Source organism: Peromyscus maniculatus, chromosome 12 (assembly GCF_049852395.1).
Source record: "Peromyscus maniculatus bairdii isolate BWxNUB_F1_BW_parent chromosome 12, HU_Pman_BW_mat_3.1, whole genome shotgun sequence".
Classification (NCBI taxonomy): Eukaryota; Metazoa; Chordata; class Mammalia; order Rodentia; family Cricetidae; genus Peromyscus; species Peromyscus maniculatus.
The window spans coordinates 6,620,611-6,638,967 of NC_134863.1; the positions used below are offsets into that span (position 1 = coordinate 6,620,611).

General features: G+C 42.0%; 2 protein-coding genes across 2 annotated transcripts in view; one reads left to right on the plus strand and one right to left on the minus strand.

The window, feature by feature from the left end:
• LOC143268061 (uncharacterized) overlaps window positions 1–12,003 on the minus strand; it is a 104,944-nt gene extending 92,941 nt beyond the window's left edge. Inside the window, exons 1-4 of the mRNA XM_076548524.1 lie at window positions 10,884–12,003; window positions 8,615–8,685; window positions 5,576–5,603; window positions 1,903–2,019 (exon numbers count right to left, since the gene is read on the minus strand). Of these exons, the coding sequence (XP_076404639.1) occupies window positions 1,903–2,019; window positions 5,576–5,603; window positions 8,615–8,685; window positions 10,884–10,905 (238 nt within the window). The 5' untranslated portion in view covers window positions 10,906–12,003. The remainder of the gene's footprint in view (window positions 1–1,902; window positions 2,020–5,575; window positions 5,604–8,614; window positions 8,686–10,883) is intronic.
• Window positions 1–18,357, plus strand: part of LOC121821659 (immunoglobulin lambda-1 light chain-like) — a 755,041-nt gene that overhangs the window by 212,361 nt on the left and 524,323 nt on the right. The window lies entirely within an intron of this gene.

The following is an 18,357-nucleotide window of genomic DNA, read 5'->3' on the forward strand; positions in this document are numbered from 1 at the left end:
GGGGGCTAGAGGAGAATCTTGTCTCTCTGTCACACACAGGTCAGAAGAGGACAGTATGCATTGAACCTACAGATATAGTGCACAATAGGAAGTTAAAAAAAAAACTGCAGACTGAGAGAATCCAAGGGACGCAGACATAGTTCTGATGGGCCTGGGCTGTGAGCCTACTGAAGTAGAAAAAGTAAAGCCACGTAGAGAAGAGAGACTCCTTAGAGCATAAACTCATGTCCCCAGGAAAGAAGAGACAGGTCAGACATGCCAAGAGTGAGAGACTCGAGTAGTGACAGCACAGGGGACAGGCACCTCCTGCAGGTGTCTGGAGAGCTGACCCCCTCGGGTGTATAACCTCTATTATGAGGAACATGGGCAATATTTTAGGAAAACTCACAAACACAGTCTCTGCATATTGGAGGCTGAAGCAAGGATGTCTCTAAAAGCACCAAAGATCAACCAAAGGGCAGACCCTTTCTCATCCATTAAGTCAAAGGTTCCATGATAGATATCAGCCTGAAATCTCCCTTGACTGAAATCACCTAGCATGGCACTTAAAGTCAAGGAACATAGACTGGTAAAAGCTAAAGACATATATGAGGTCTTTACTTGTCAGGACATTGCCAGTGTTGCAATGAGGCCGTACAACAGAAGCCTGCTAGCTATTTAGCTGTCTAATCTTTGGTTGTCCTTTGAAGATGGACTAAATGATCAACAGAAGACCAAGAAAGCACTACTACAAATGTCCCAGGGGACCCAGGGACAGGATCTGCTCATTCAGTATCACCAGGACCACTTGGTAAGAAATTTATACACACATTTGAATGCACAGGGGCAAGTTGTCTCTCACCAGAGAGACTGGCTTTATCATAGACTGGAACCCCAAACTGTTTGTGGGCATTATGATGGCAAATCTCAGGAGTCAACTGATAGGTCAGGGCTCTGGTGATGCCTCTATGGCATTATCTTGACAAGGTTAACTGAGGTAGCAAATGGTTCAGCTGTTAGTACATTACTCCTGGACTGAGATCCATGACTGTAGAAGGAGAAGGTGAGCTGAGCATAAAGAAACACTCCTTTTCTCTATTTCTGTTGCACTGGACCTCTGCCTCAGGCTCCTGTATCTATGGTTGCTCAGCAAATATGCACACCATACTCATGGTATCATGGGAAAACAAGCACTCCTTCTTTGGCATGTTTGGGTCATAGTATTTTATCACACAAACTGGGAAAGAACCTTATGCACAAATTCCATGGAGAGCTACTAAGTACAATGACAGGCTTGGACACTTGGTAGTGGTAAATGGGGATAAGCGCTAAGTGTTGAAAGACTGCCTTCAAATGACAGAGATGAACCCAAGAATATTACCCCTGACAAGGCTACCATGATGCCTTTGAAAAGGAAGAACACAGAAACCTCCTTCCATGACCTTGCCTCTGTTCTTTCCCATAAGCATAGGGTGTGACACACTACTCCAGAGACCCACTCCCCTTTGGTCAGACTAGAAATGCTGTTATCTGTTTCAAATTTTGTGTTCACTCTTGACAATTTTGACAATGACCATGCCAATCTTGAGCTTGTTTACATTCAGTTCATCTACATCACCGGTATGTGGGAGAAAGTAACAGAGAGGTTGCCTCACCTGTTCCTGCCTACACCAGGTGAAGGGACAGTGACAGAGACAAGATTGAGTTCACCTTTCTTCTGTTTCTTGTTACTCAATGTTTGCAAAAGGTGAATTTACATTACATTCTTAAATAGTGTGGTTGAATTTCAGCTGAGGAACTATGCAAGTCAACATTATCTACACAGGAAACTATGGTAATATCATCACCTTTCCCTCCTATCATACAATGATGATCCACAACTACCATATGTCATCCAGTGAGATTAATGCATTTCAACAGTACCTTCGCTTTCAGTAGATGGTACATGGCCAGAAGTGTCTGCCTGGACTTGCGGTATTTCAGTCTTCTCAGGAGCAACCATGTGCTGCTGTTGATGGTTCTTTTCCAATAGATTGTATTCTGGGAATGCATTAACAGCAGAGACAGTTATGTCAGTTCCATGGCAGAAAATAGAGGAAACCAGTCTGTTTTAGTACACTCCATGGCATGCCCATTCTCCAGGCACCATCATCAGAGTCACGGTGGTGTTTCAGGAGGATCACTGAGTGCACTGCACACTCCAGCATGCACTGCATTGGTGGTGTAGGCAAGTCTAAATTCATGTCAATGTGGTGTTGTTAAAAGAAGAGCAACATGACTGTGTTAAGTTTGCTTTTACCTGATAAACAGTGTCCATGTCTCTCTTGGAGTTCCATAAATATGGTAAACTTTATAAACTCCCTCCTTTCTGAGTAGTGTTTATTAGGGTGCTATATACTGTGAAACTTCTCAGTGCAAAACATATGAATAAACATACATACATACATATATATATATCCATCCACATACACACACATGCATGCATACATGCATGTACACACACACACACACACACACACACACACACACACACACACACACACACAGCTTGACCTCAAATAAATGTACATATACTACCGAATTACTCTGTGGTATTTGTTATTGTCAGAACAGTCAGCTACATTTGAGTGAATCCAGGTAGCATGAGGTTGTGTTGGTTACTCATGCAACCAATGGTAAAGAATGTATTTATTTTCACTGTTTACCTTCACTGTTTACATGAGAAACTATAGAAGGGCCCTAGCTTAGCAGAAATATATGATCTTCCTCCAATATTTTCAACCTGCCTAGTGCCTATCAGTTAGTGATTCTCTAGATAGTGGACCACATTGAGAGGTAAGCAAAGCTTCCATATTTTCTAGAGATGCTCAGATTCAAAGTCACTCAGAGCCAAGTTGTCACATGATGGTTGGGATGAGTAGGAACTTCCCTTCCACTAGCCAGGCCTGGATATGTCCTCATTACGAATTGACAAGAACAGTAGCCAGGTGCATTGGTAATATAATAAACAGTGCCTGTACACGTCATTTTCTAGGTGACATCCTCATTGACCATGTGTACAGCCTTTATTAATTCTGGCTAAGATAGGGGTAATGACTACAGGAGCATCGAGAATGCACTATACCTGTTCATGCCTTTCTCACCCAAGTCCTATCTTCTCTATATTGCCGTTTAATTTTTCCAGAACAGATCTGTGTTCTAGTCTAGCCTGAAATTTCTACAGCAAAGAATGAACTTATGTCTCTCTTTCTTCCACTTCTCAAGGACAAGGACTAATAAGATTGAGACATCCTGGGCACATTTTGAGCAGAATTAGGAGTCAAACTCTGGGTTTAATTAGCAAACTGCGCGTGGTTATGCTAATCATGCACTGAGGCAACTGGGCCACAAGCTCCAGTCCATATTAGCATACTAGCTTTTCTTAATACAAACTGCCATATAACAAAGTACTGAAAATGTAAACACACTGTGCATAAAATACTTTTGAAATGATGTTACTGAGCCATATACTGTTCACTGCTGAATATATATGTGTGTGTGTGTGTGTGTGTGTGTGTGTGTGTGTGTGTGTGTGTGTGTGTGTATACACACATATATGAGTGGTCACACTGAAAACATGAGGACCAATCACCACTGAGAAGAAAACTCCTGGAGCATAATAGAGTGCACCCCATTTTTAAATATATAGTCTCACTGAGTGTGGTAGTGAACTCCTTGTATAACAGTTCTCTGAAGTCACAGGCAGGCAGAACTGTGTGATATCCAAGTCAGAAGGGTATATATGTAGCTAGTTCCAGGAGAGCCATGGATACAGTGAGATCCTGTCTCAAAAACAAAAAACAAAAAACAAAAACAAAACACTATGTTGTCCAAAAAGTCCGACATCACAGATCAACATCCAGGTGGAGACTAGAGTTCTTAGTGGACACTGTGCCTAAATTGTGTTGCTTTTTGTGTCCATACTGATATTGTTAAACACCTTAAAGTTTTTCAGGTTTTACTGGAAGGAGCCCACGAAGTCTAGCACACATCCATCCTATCTCAACGTAGTGGTAAGCAAAGAATCTGTGATCTACACCACAACATGGGCTGTTTTCTTCCACACTTGCTAAATGTGTGCAGGCAGGGTATTAAATGTAGTCGTTGCACTGCATGTGTGAAGATCCTCATAACTTATTCTGGGCATTGGTGTGTTCATCTGCTTAGGAAAACACATATCAACCCACTACATATGGCTGTGGTGAGCTTTAAACACATTGTTATAGGTAAATCATGAATACTATTTTTTTCTCAAGGAATTTACAATTTTAATATAAACCAGCTGGCTCATTTCCAGTTACATTTTTTTTTAATTTTATTTTTCTTTATTAAGAAATTTTCTACTCACTCCTCATGCTATCCACAGACCCCCCTCCTCCCTCCTCCCATCCCCAACCCTCTTTCCCAAGCCACCCCGCATCCCCCAAATCAAGGTCTCCCATGGGGAGTCAGCAGAGCCCAGCACACTGAGCCTAGGTAGGTCCAAGCCCCTTCCCACTGCACCAAGGCTGTGCAAGGTGTCACACCACAGGCACTGGATTCCCAGAAGCCTGCCCATGCACCAGGGACAGATCCCGATCCCACTGCCTGGGTGCCCCCCAAACAGTTTGAGCCAAACAACTGTCTTCCATGTCCAGAGGGACTAGTCCAGTCCCATGGGAGCTCCACAGCCACCAATCCACAGTTCATGTGTTCCCACTACTGTGGTCCATTATCTCTGCACGTCCTCTCATCATGATCACAATGTCGCTCACCTACAGTATCTCTCCTCTCTCTCATCAATTGGATTCCCGGAGCTCAGCCTGGTGCCTGGCCGTGGGTCTCTGTATCTGCCTCCATCAGCCACTGGACAGAGGCTCTATGATGACAGCTAGGTTATTTGCTAGGCTGGTCACTAGAGTAGACCGGTCCAGGCACCCTCTGGACCACTGCCAGCAGAACAAGGTGGGGGTTAACCTTGTGGACTCCTGAGAGTCTCCCCAGCACCCTGCCTCTTCCTGTTTCCATGATGTCCTCATCTATCATGGTATCTTCCTCCCTGCCCTCCCACTCTGTCCCTGTTCCAGCTTGACCCTCCCATTTCCCTATGTTCTCATCCCCCACTCCTAAAAAAATGTATTTTGTTTACTCAATCAACATAGATGGAGTAAACAAAATACAGTTTTTAAAAAAAGTCTCCCAGAACAAGAATGGAGCCTGTGCTAGACCCTCCACAGTTGTCTTATGGCCAGCTGGCATGGGGGCTCAGGTCCTTAATATCTTTTTCACAACAGTTTTCCTGAAAATTGGGTTCAATGACATGGACATCTGTCTAGATAAAATAAGTTTAAACAGCCTGGTGCACAAAATCCCAAACTAAGGAGGTCACAGCTAGACGTAGCAACTGTAGACACATGACTATGATTTCTTACTTGAGGTATCACTTTTTTTTCTAAATCAAACTCCCAACTGTCAATTGATGAATGTGTTTTTGCTTACTGTGGTACACTAGACAAAAGACAACCAGTATTCACACAATTCACATCTAAAACATGTCTTCAGTGACTGGAATACATACCACCCCATCTGTCTTTCCCAGGTTCCATCTGCAAAACACAGTAAAGAAAACACTTTGAGACTCAGATTATGGTGAGTTCTGTTTGTACAACACTTTGGCTCACGTGTTTGCTGGGCATTATTACACCAAGGATTGCCAAGCCCTTGGGTGGAAGATTCTGGATTAGTATGTCATATGATACTGACAGAATATCTCAGGACGTCTCTTTTGTGACAAACACTAGTCTGTTTTTCACTTTTGCTGACTAGAGGCCACATCAGGTATCCCTATGTGTTTAGCCTCCACTGATGGTCAGCTAAGGTATATCACGACATGACAGAGCAACTCTATATCTGGTTAGTATGATTTGTTTGTTTGTTTGAAACAAGAATTAACCTTTATTGAGCACTTATTATGTGCCAGGACAGATTAATATCTTTTAATATTTTAAGGCAATTAAGTAAATATTGTTATTGCTACTTTATTGAGGAAGGCAATGTAGACACAGAAAGGATAAGTTTGCCAAAAGTCACAGAGCCAAGAACTCCCAGTTTTTCCAGACAGGAGGCTTGAAGCTCAGAGCTCAGGTTGTCATACCACCAGCTTCCTTTGTAGAGTCCCTCTGTGGCCCATGGGTTGGAATTCCTGGTCAGTGGCCACTCCCCCCCCCTACATGACCGAGCATGTACTGCCAAAATGATTAGTCATTCCAAGGCTTTATGGCCTATGTAATCCATGCACTGCATCAGGCAATCTATGCGCATACGTGGCATAGCTACATATGCCCTCGGGCAGGGGAATCCATAAAAAGCTAGTCACAGGGGCCGGGTGGTGGTGGTGGTGGTGGTGGTGGTGGTGGTGCACACCTTTAATCCCAGCACTCGGGAGGCAGAGGCAGGCGGATCTCTGTGAGTTCAAGGCCAGCCTGGACTACCAAGTGAGTTCCAGGAAAGGTACAAAGCTACACAGAGAAACCCTGTCTCGAAAAACCAAAAAAAAAAAAAACCAAAAAAAAACGAAAGCTAGTCACAGCCTCCTGTCCCCTTCTTCTCCTCCCCCTGTCCCCACAGATCTTCCATAGGTCCAAGCACATTCTCTTCTGTCCCTCCTTCCCTAATAAACTCTGAGAGTGGGTTTCGTGGTGCCTCGAACCTTTTCTCGCTCGGTAACAGTGCCGCTTAATGAATAACATCGTGCCGCCACATAAAAGCTAACACCACGTGCTCTTTTGCTCTCCCCAAAAACTGCCGCCGCCGCCGCCGCCTGGTTCTCCCGCGCCCGCCGCCGGGGTTTGCTTTCAAGGGCGCTAGTTCAAAGGCGGCCTCAGCTTCCCACGGGTCTCCCGGAGACTGCATATTCCCTGCCTGGTCCAGGGCGTCCGATTCGCAAGGCCACGCCTTGTGCTGATGCCTCGGGAGTCCCTCTCTCTCCCGGGCCCACAGTCCAGGATGCCAGCGGCGGCATCTTAGAAAAAAGACCTTAGCGTCCAGGAACCGGGCAGGGCATGAGGAGTGCGAGGCCGGGGTTTTCTGACACAGCAGGGGCTGACGTGGCAGGGCTGGGGTCTCCCCATCGCCACAACAGGTTTCTCTCCGCTGCCCGCGTCCGGCTGCGCGCCTCGCAAGCAAACGCCCCGGGCTCCGCCTTTGACTTTCCCGGGCAGAGACACCCCTGCGGCCCGGTGACTCTCCGGCGCCTCCCTGCACGGCCGCCCTCTGCGCTTGCGCAGACCGTAGCTCGGGTGCCCCGGGAGGGCCGCGCCCACCCGCGCCCAGGCTTCCTGCGGTTTTTCACAAGCTGGAAGCGTGGCTGGCTGCGTGGTGCCTCTCCTCTCTCCTGGCGGCAGCTGAGCGGGGGCGAGGTTAACTTGAGGACTCCGGTCTGCACATGGTGTTGGCAGGGGCTTCCGGAAGGGGAAATACCGTTTTGTTGACCCCAGGTGGCCCCGGGGCTGGCCGGGGGCGGGGGTGTTGGAAGAGGACGTGAATTCTGACTGGAAAATGTCCCCCCTCTCTTCAAGGAGGGCCCCAAACAGGCCCCGTCCGGCCTCCTCTCGAGGCCAGGATCTTAGGGAAGGGTGTGTCCATGAGTTGGGTAGGACCCCCTTACACACGCGCGCGCGCGCGCGCGTACACACACACACACACACACACACACACACACACACACACACACACACACACGCACGCACGCACGCACGCACGCACGCACCCCAGTCGAGGCCGAGGGTTTCGTGGTCCCCGAGGATAACGTGCACGCCCATGTGTTTGAGTCAGGCATACTGGTCTACACCTGTAGCTCCCGCACTTGGGTGGTAGAAATGCAGGAGACCAGCAGTGTGAGGCAAGTCTGGGTTGTATGAGACCCAGTCCTACATGCCATAGTTTTAGGATATTTAAGGTATTCAGAATTGTAATCGCCCTTATTTAAGACCTCATAGGCTTAGGATGAGTTGGTGTTTCTGTGTTGAGAAAAAAATAGCCCCATCTCTGTTGTGATTTCTAGAGTGGTACAAAAATATCTAAGTTTCCTGTATTCTACTGATTATTATGATTACTATATTACTACTATGCCCTTTTATGAGGCACTCTAATAATGTACGTGCATCCCATGACTTAGAGTTCTGAGCAACTGGACACCCTATACTGGGGCATATGAAGCTTCCACAACATTGATCTTTGGGGAACAATCAAATTTAACCTAAACCAGAGGCTCTAGAAGTCATAAAAGCGGGAGACCCTTACGTGAACATTCAAGTCTACATGGATGATATGCCTATCAACTTCCAAGTGAAATTTACATACTTTTGTCAAAAGCGGAACACCATGCTCCCAAAGACATCCTGTCCCCTTGACTCAAAATCAATACCTGACATAAGCATGTGTGGGTGTTCTATGCAATCACTAATCTGGTCAAATTCTGTTTCCCCTTCTTCCTAAATATACTATTTAACACCCATGATAACCTAACCAACTTTATTTTTCAAGTGTGAGAGCCACCAAAACCTAAGGGAAGAATCATTAAAGCAGCTTTTCACTCTTTCATAAAGAAACTGTTTACCTTTGTCAAAGAACTGGGGGACTTCTGTACATCAGTTGAAGATGGTGTTGCAACTTGATGTTCAGGTGTAACTAGAGGGACAGAAAAATAACTGTCAGTTCATGGTACCATTTACCCACCCAAGCATCTTTACTTGACATGGATAAAAGTGCATGGCATCAGTACATGTGATTAGACTTAGTTAAGCGACTACTGGACTGTTTTTCCTAATGGCAAATGTAGGCAAAGATTAAAAAAATAATAATAAACAGGGTTTTTTTTCCTGCTTTCTAGAGAATAGGAATCTAAAGCAATGTGAGAGTCTGTGTTTCAATATGTAACTACTGAATGCATGTTTTAAAAAGCTTTTATACATTTATTCAGTGTGGGAGGGAGCACATCAGAAGACAACCTTTGGTGGCCAAGTCTCTCCTTCCATTAGGTGAATTCTGGGGACAGAATCAAAACATCAGGTCTGGTGACAAGCACTGATACTTACTGAGCCATCTCACTCTCTCCATTAAAATAAATCTCACAATTAAACAACATATCACCATCAATTCCTGAGATCATTTTGAAGCCCAGAAGAACTAACAATCCCTTCAGCATATCTCACAAACATATTTCAACCTCCATCAATTGATACATTCTGATTCTGCATTCACCACAAAGAACATAGAATTTTAGCCTTGATAACATATACATTTTACTGGGGAAGTGAATTTAGTATGAGGCATATGGTGTAACTGTATTGATCCTTCATCCTTTGACATACAACAATAATTTACTGAAGAGTGGAAAGCAATAATAAGCATATTGTGTCTTGTTTCTCCTTCTAGTCTTTTCTTACTATTCTATGAACCTTTGTATTCATGTGTTTTGTGGCATCCAATTTAAAACCAGCAGTGATGGGGAAGAATGATTGTCTGGATCCTGTTGATCATTCAAGTCCTTTAACACAGTTCTACATGAGAGTTGCTTCAAGGGTGATGCATACTCTAAAAACTGGGTAGATATTCTGGGTACTTATGTGTCACTCTTTCAGGGTGTATAGCTCACAAGGTCTCTGTACTTCTAAGGGCCACATTTGTATTGCCATTAGACACCAATCAAAGATCTCCCCATTTGTAATTGTCTTTAGGCCAGGGGTGAAGGTGAGTGTCCCAACCCTAAGTATCTGTGAACTGATGAGAAGTACTGGTACTTCCTTATAATGACTAGGATGAAATGTGACACTGATGTAACAATACCTGTCCTGGGCTATGTCATAAAGTAGATAGTACCTAGGACTTCTACAGACTTGCAGATATCCTGACATGTGTTTAGAGACTCAGGATAGTGGGCAATATGTCTGGGTTCACATCTTGGCTCTTCTACTTAAGCATATTCTCTCTCTCTCTCTCTCTCTCTCTCTCTCTCCCTCCCTCCCTCCCTCTCCCTCTCTCTCCCTCTCTCCTCTCTCTCCCTCCCTCCCTCCCCTCCCCTCCCCTTCTCTTCTCTCTCTCTCTCTCTCTCTCTCTCTCTCTCTCTCTCTCTCTCTCTCTCTCTCTGTTGTGTTATTCCACCCTGGGAATTCACATAGTCAATGAAGAACATGTGTCTATGCTGTTGCTGAGTCATTTAATGAATATAACCCAAGCAGTGTCAACACTTGGGAAGGTTAGATATTGTAAAATATCCTGCTATCCAAAGTCCTGAATTTTAAATTCCCAGGTCACTGTTCTTCAATGGCATATGACTGATAGTCCTAAAGACCTACATTTCAAATTTACCAATCTCTATTGAAAAGAGGTATAGATTTTTAAATGATTCCTATGTTGACCTAAGTATACAATCAATCAAATGTCCATGCCTAAAAATAGCCAGCATTGTTCTCTAGAATATTCTAGCTACTTTACCATGGTCAGTGTATACCTGTTTAATGAAATGAACCCCAGAATTCTTGATGGATTAACATTACATATTAAAATGTCTAGTATTATAAGATCATTGAAAACATACAATCTTAATTAACAGCTCTTCACAAATATGAACATCTCTATATTTAGGTTTTGAACAATTCATGAAGACAGCTATAGCTCTGAAAGAGGTCTTCTATTCTCAACCCTGGAGCAGTTCTGGGGAGCTAGCCTCTTCTGGACTGTATTTCAAAGTATTTCATAGAGAATAGAATATACATAATACATAATAAAACATAATTCTAACAACACAGAAGTTATAAATATTTAAAGATATTTTGAGAAACATTAACCAGTCTAATTGAAGTATTCAATGGCTAGTAATGTCATACCTCGACTACAGCAGTTCCCCATTATACTCTAATTCCAAAACAATATCTCTGTATCTATAAGCGTGTATATTGGAGGCAAGTCGCAATATATACTGGCACTCTGCACTGCGGTGCGAACATATCTAAGTACATGTCAGCAGCATGTCATAGAACGTTCATTGTGAACTCATCATACTGTGACACCCAACAGCTGCTATCTAGGCAAGTCAGCTCATATAAGTCCAAGACTACAGCCTGGGTTATTTTAAATGCCACTGTACTTTACTTCATGATGGCCAACTACAAAGTAAATGTTTTCCCTACACACACACACACACACACACACACACACACACACACACACAAACACACACACAACTTGCCCTCAAGGAAATGGATGCACTACAGAATTTCTCTGTGGTGTCTATTAAATGGCAGAAGAGTGAGCAACATGAGTGAACTCAGGTAGCATGAGGTTTGTGTTGGTTACTCATGTAACTAACAGTAGAGAATGTATTTATTTTCACTGTTTACCTTCACTGTTTACCTGAGAAACTATAGAAGGGCCCTAGCTTAGCAGAAATATATGATCTTCCTCCAATATTTTCAACCTGCCTAGTGCCTATCAGTTAGTGATTCTCTGGTTAGAGGACCACACTGAGAGGTGAACAAGGCTTCCATATTTTCTAGAGATGCTCAGATTCAAAGTCACTCAGAGCCAAGTTGTCACATGATGGTTGGGATGAGTAGGAACTTCCCTTCCACTAGCCAGGCCTGGATATGTCCTCATTACGAATTGACAAGAACAGTAGCCAGGTGCATTGGTAATATAATAAACAGTGCCTGTACACGTCATTTTCTAGGTGACATCCTCATTGACCATGTGTACAGTCTTTATTAATTCTGGCTAAGATAGGGGTAATGACTACAGGAGCTATGGTGATATTTTATTTGTACTGAAGTGTGATTTTATTTGTATGTTTAAATAAAGTTGCCTGGGGGTCAGAGCTAATAGCAAGCCATAGCAGAAGCTGGGTGGTGGTGGCACACACCTTTAATCCTGATCACATGACAGGCAGATCTCTGTGTGTTCAGGAATACAGCCAGCATGGAGACACATGCCTTTAATCTCAATACCAACCATAGAGACCTAGACGTCTGTATAGACTGGCAGTGACGAGGGGGTCATGTGGTTGGGTTTACAACCAATAAGAAGGCAGAACAGAAAGTCAATAAAAAGACAGACACACAGGAAGTAGGCCTCTTTCTGAGGGGAAGGACAGCAGCGGCAAGAAGGTTAAGAAGGTGGTTTTAAGTCTCAGCTCTTAGCTACTGCTCTGACCTCTTGGGCTTTTGACTCTGCATTTGGCTCTGTGTTTCTTATTTAATAAGACTGTTACATCTACAACAGTGCCTATACACATCATTTTCTAGGTGGCATCCTCATTGATCATCTGTACAGCCTTTATTAACTCTGGCTAAGATAGGGGTAATGACTACAGGAGCATCGAGAACGCACTATACCTGTTCATGCCTTTCTCACCAAAGTCCTATCTTCTCTATATTGCTATGCTTTCTTTTTTATTTTTTCAGAAAAGATCTCTGTAGTTTCTTTTGTTTTTTACTCTTGCTTTTTGGGGGCCCACCATCCAGCTCCTAAATAAATCACATAGAGGCATATTCTTTCTTATGAATGCCCGGCCTTAGCTTGGCTTGTTTCTAACCAGCTTTTTTAACTTAAATTATGCCATCTACCTTTGCCACTGAGCTTTTATCTTTCTCTGTTTCTATATACCTTTCTTTACTTCTTACTCCACAGCTTACTGTGTAGCTGAGTGGCTGGCCCCTGGAGTTCTCCTCTCCTTTTCTTGCTCCTTGATTTCTTCTCAGATTTCTTCTCCAATTCATTCTCTCTGCCTTCCAGCCCTGCCTATCCTTTCTCCTGCCTAGCTGTTGGACATTCAGCTCTTTATTATACCAATAAGGTGTTTTAGGGAGACAAAGTAACATAGCTTCACAGAGTTAAACAAATACAGCATAAAAGAATGCAACACATCTTTGCATCATTAAATAAATATTGCACAGCATAAACAAATGTAACACATCCCAAGCTAATAATCCACAACACATCAGGTCTTTGGTATTTCCTTCAGTCTGCAGAGATAGTCCTGCTGTCGAGTAACCATTCTGTACACTATGAAGATTTGTCACTGTGATTGGTTTAATAAAGAAGATGACTGGCCAATAGCTGAACAGGATAAGCTTAGGTAGGAGAGCCAAACTGAGAATGCTGGGAAGAGAAAGGGTGGAGTCAGAGGAGTTGCCAGCCCAATGCAGAGGGAGCAGGAGATGTAGGTAACATGCTAATAAAAGTACCGCCACATGCAGAGCATAATTGAGGTACATGGGTTAACTTAAAATGTAAGAGCTAGTTAGTAATAAGCCTGAGCTATTGGCTGACATTTATAAGTAATCTTAAGTCTCCATGTTGATTATCTGGGATCGGGGGTCAGGAGAGGAAAACTCTGCCTATAAATGGCACCCAACTTCCAGGGCCATGTTCCTCCACATAAAGCCTGAGCGAGCTTTAAAAAAGGTTCTAAACACACAGAAATGGAGCCAGACATGACTTCCTAGTCTTGTGTCTCTCATACCTGCTGCAGTACAGTGACAAAGCTCCTGGCAATGGCCACCACACCATGAACTAAGCCACACGGTGGGTTCCCATCACATGGGGCACAGTAGAGAGAAGTATCTCCCAGCAGCATACTGCATGGCAGGTTTAGGGTTTTTGCAGACAGAAAAGGTTACAGATACACAGTAAAGACAGATTCAGATGAAGACTTCTAAATGGATAACAGCATGTTTTAAAATATGCATACCCTTGGGATAGAAAAGATAAAGTGTAGAGGAAAGTCCTTTAAAAAGGAATAGAGTACTTTAAAAAATATAACAAGTCACATAAAGATAGGAAATATCGGGCTGGAGAGGTGGCTCAGAGGTTAAGAGCACTGCTTGCTCTTCCAAAGGTCCTGAGTTCAATTCCCAGCAACCACATGGTGGCTCACAACCATCTGTAATGAGATCTGGTGTCCTCTTTTGGTTGACTTGTGTACAATGCACAATCTATATTTATATTGATACAGATATGGATGTTACCATTAAAAGTCTATATATTTTCAGAACAAGGGGAACAGACACCAATAAAAATGGATGGACCAAGGTGATCTAGCATGCAAAACAGCTTCAAAGCTGCTGACTAAGATGATCCAGCCTCACAGACTACTCTAGCCAAGACTTAACAATTATCCTGATTTTCTCAAAGTTCCCTCAAAGATTAATAGTGCCCCAAGAAAACAGGAAGCAGTCTACAGAAAACAACATCCACATTCCCAAAATATTGGCTATGGATGTTTGTTATAATTTTAGGGGGGTTGATTACAAGTTGTTATTGGTAATGGTCAGAAAAAAAGCTGACCAAAAGAGATTAGATTCAAGATTCCATTCTGAAAAGAAAAAGGGAGGATATAAAAATAATAGAATAAAATGATAGATTATTGAATCTATTTTTAAACCAAATACAACTACCAGTCTTAAATATTTTATATTGGTATGAGTGTTTATATATTGATACAAATTTGAAGTTAATTTTGTAATACTGCATGTATGTTTCTACTCTTGTTTTGGTTATTATGCTTATGCGTCTCATTTTAAAATGTAATGTATAATTAAAAATACAGATTAAGCCAGGTGATGGTGTTACACACCTTTAATCCCAGCTAGAATTACATAGTGACCCTCACACAGCAATAGTGGGTGACTTCAATACACTTTCTTCAATATACAGGTCATCTAGATAAAAACTAAACAGAGACATGCTAGTGTTAAATAATGCCATAAACCATATGTACCTAGTAGATATCTAGGAAATATTTCATCCAAACACAAAAGAATATACTTTCTTCTCAGCAGCTCATGGAACTTTCTCCAAAATTGACCATACAACTGGACATGAAGTAAGTCTCAATAGATATTTAAAAAAAAAATGGAAATAACATTCTGTATCTTATCTGAACACCATGGATTAAACCTAGATATAAACAACAGCAGAAATGCCAATAAGTGAATGGAGACATGGAAACTAAATAACTAACTACTGATGAAAATTGAGTCAAAACAGAAATCAAGAAAGAAATTTTTCAAATTGAATGAAAATGAAAACACAGCATGCTCAAAGCTATGAGACACAAAGAAGGCATTCTAAGATGCAAGTGTCCACATATAAATCAAACAAACAAAAAAAACAAAGAGATCTAATGTTGGCAACTCAATAGTAAACCTGGAAGCTCTAAAAAAAGAAGGAAAAAGATAATATTGTGAGATACTTGATTACACTGTATGAAAATATGTCACTGTGATTAGTTTAATAAAAAGCTAAATGGCCAATAGCTATGCAGGATTTTGGGGGCACAGAGTATGTTGGAAAGAAAGACAAAGATGCTGAGAGATGGGAATAAACAAAACATGCAGTAGGAGAAGTAACAGACATGACTCATAGCATGACATAGATTAATACAAATAGGTTCATTTAAGTTATAAGAACTAGTTAGAAACAAGCCTAAGCTACAGGCCAAGCTTTAATAATTAATAAGAAATCCCTGTGTCATTATTGGGGAGCTGTTGGTCCCAACAAAAAAATCTGTCTATAAATGGCATCTAATGTGGGGGGTATGAATACCCAAACATAGGGCCTGAGAAAACAAAAAATAAAATTATGGGCAAAGAACTAGTCCTGTAGTCTCTCCGGCAGGCTAGTTCTTGGCAGTGTACAAAGACATGGCTTCAGGCTGCTGCCTGTGGGATGGAGCCAGTTGCCAGCCACTAGTACCATGTGCCAGTGCCATGGGCTAAGCTGAGCTGTATGTCATGTGATCAGAGAATGACGCAGATGCTTAGTAAAGACAGGTCCAAACACAAGCTATTTGTTATAGCCTCTAGACAGGTTACAGTGCATTTAACAATGTGTGAAGGCTTAAGGGGGAAAAAAGGATATAGACAGTTGTAAAAAGCAATAATTTAAAAATAAAGTTGTTGCTGGAGGGCTTCTCTCCAGGTTCCCCAAGCCCCGCAGTCTCACAATCCACTTATAAAATAATCACTCAGACGCTTATATTATTTACAAACTGTATGGCCGTGGCAGGCTTCTTGTTAACTGTTCTTATATCTTAAATTAACCCATTTTTATAAATCTATACCTTGCCACGTGGCTGGTGGCTTACCGGCGTCTTCACATGCTGCTTATCCTGGCGGTGGCCTTCTGTTTCCCAGAATTCTCCTCTCTCCTTGTCCCACCTACTTCCTGCCTATCCACCTACTTCCTGCCTGGTCACTGGCCATCAGTGTTTTATTTATATAGAACAATATCCACAGCACTTCCCCTTTTTTTCTTTTTTTTAAAAAGTAAGGTTTTAACTTTAACATGGTAAAACTACATATAACAAAACAATTATTGAGCAAGAATAACAGTTACAATATTAAAGAAGATGTCCTATCTATCTTATATTTGTGAATTTAAGGTTTTATATCTAACTTATCTTTTATCATAACTGAGGAAATTACAACTATCTAGTCTTTAACCACATCAAAGACCTGAGAAGGAACATAATGGTACCTGAGAAATGGTAGATGGATGCAAGCAACTTTCGGGAATCTTGCAAGAGTAGACCAAGACAGCTGGCAGCCTGGACAGTCACCTAATGTTTCTCAGCATTGTTGGTGCATTTAAATTGGCTATAGGCCTAGAGTATCTGACAGACTACTTTCAGAAGCAGGATTTTTGAAAGACCATCTTACCCTGTCTTGGCAGAGTACAGTGGTCCCTTTCCTTGTGTCCCGCTTGTCCAGAAAGGACAGCGTTGCATTTGTACTGTCAGCCATCAAGGCAAGGGCAGTTTTTTGCCCAGTAGGCCATTTTGTGCCAAAAAGACAAACTTCCAAATGGAAATGTCTTAGAAGCCCAACATTCTCTCAGGATCAATTGGTGCAGCCAGGAGCAATTGTGTCTCACGTCAACAGAATTCTAAGTTATTTAAATGCCATATTCTCTAGGTCTATGAAGTGTTTGAAGATTACCTATCTATCTGAAATATATCTATGTATACCTAGAAGACTTAACTAACATGGCTACAAATATGATTATCATAGATGACCAATTATTAATCTATTTTTAATTATCCATTACAATTTTAAATGAGTTACATAAACATAATACCTCAAACAAGAATAGAAATATATATATATATACATAGAAATATATATATATATATACAGTATAACAAAATTAACTTTAAGTTTGTATCAATAAACTAAAATTTATACCAATGTAAAACATTTTAAACATAAACTAAAATCTATACCAATGTAAAACATTTTAAACAAGTTGTTCTTTAAAAGGTTCATTAATCTACCCTTTTATCTTATCATCTCCATATCCTCCTATATATCTATATCATATCCCCTTTTCTTTTTTAGAAAGAGATCACATTTATAATCAATCTGTTTTAAATAAAAATATTGGTTTTTCTCTGTCCCATACCAGAGGGCTCTTCTGATTTGGGACACAAGAATCTCTTAACCATTTTTTTTTTAAAGCAATATGTCTGGGTTTAGAGGGGGAGTGAGCCAATTCCACCTCTAAAGCCAGCTTGGTATATTTGGGAATTTGGGCGTAGCATCTCTTACTACTTCCTGCTGGAGGGGGGCGCTGTATCTTATGCGGATGCAAAGAAAATTTTAGGCCTATGGGGTAGTCCATGAGGCTGTATTGTGTGAACCAGTTGCCTTGAAACCGCTCTGGATGTTGGATCATCTGGGCCATGGTGTCATCGGAGACCTTTCAGGGGGTCTTGGCTGGTCAAACCTGATGTATCTTAATCTGGAACAAATCCACAGCCTCTGGCTTTCTGTGGAAACAAAAGCAGAATCTCTTTTCCAAAGCAACATATCCTTAAATCCAAATTTTGAAGTGAAGGTACCTTTAAAATATACATTTTGGCATAACTCAACAGCTTTTGTAATCAAATGTTTTTCTTCAGTTACAAATATCAAAGAGAACATAATCCAGATTCTCTGTGTGGTAGCCATCTTTACGTGGCTTATGTTTTATATTACCTCGAGCCTATTGCTTTAAGCTGCACCATTCTAAGACTGAAACAGCGCTGTGGCTGCTGGCTCCGCCCACTTCAGCTTCCCAACATGGCGGTGGTACATTTTCTGCCAGCTCTGGGAGTCATCAATTCTCAGAAATAGTAGGTCTAAGCTTTTATCAAAGCAGTGTGTAGTCCAGAAACCTCTTTTTTTTTTTTAAATACTAGTAAAGACTAAATCTACCACACAGCATAATGTGCCACTGGCAGACGCCTCATTTCCGCCATACTGCTGGTCAAACGCACACACCAGGAACCCTCCAGTGTTCAAACCTTCATTTTGCAGCGTC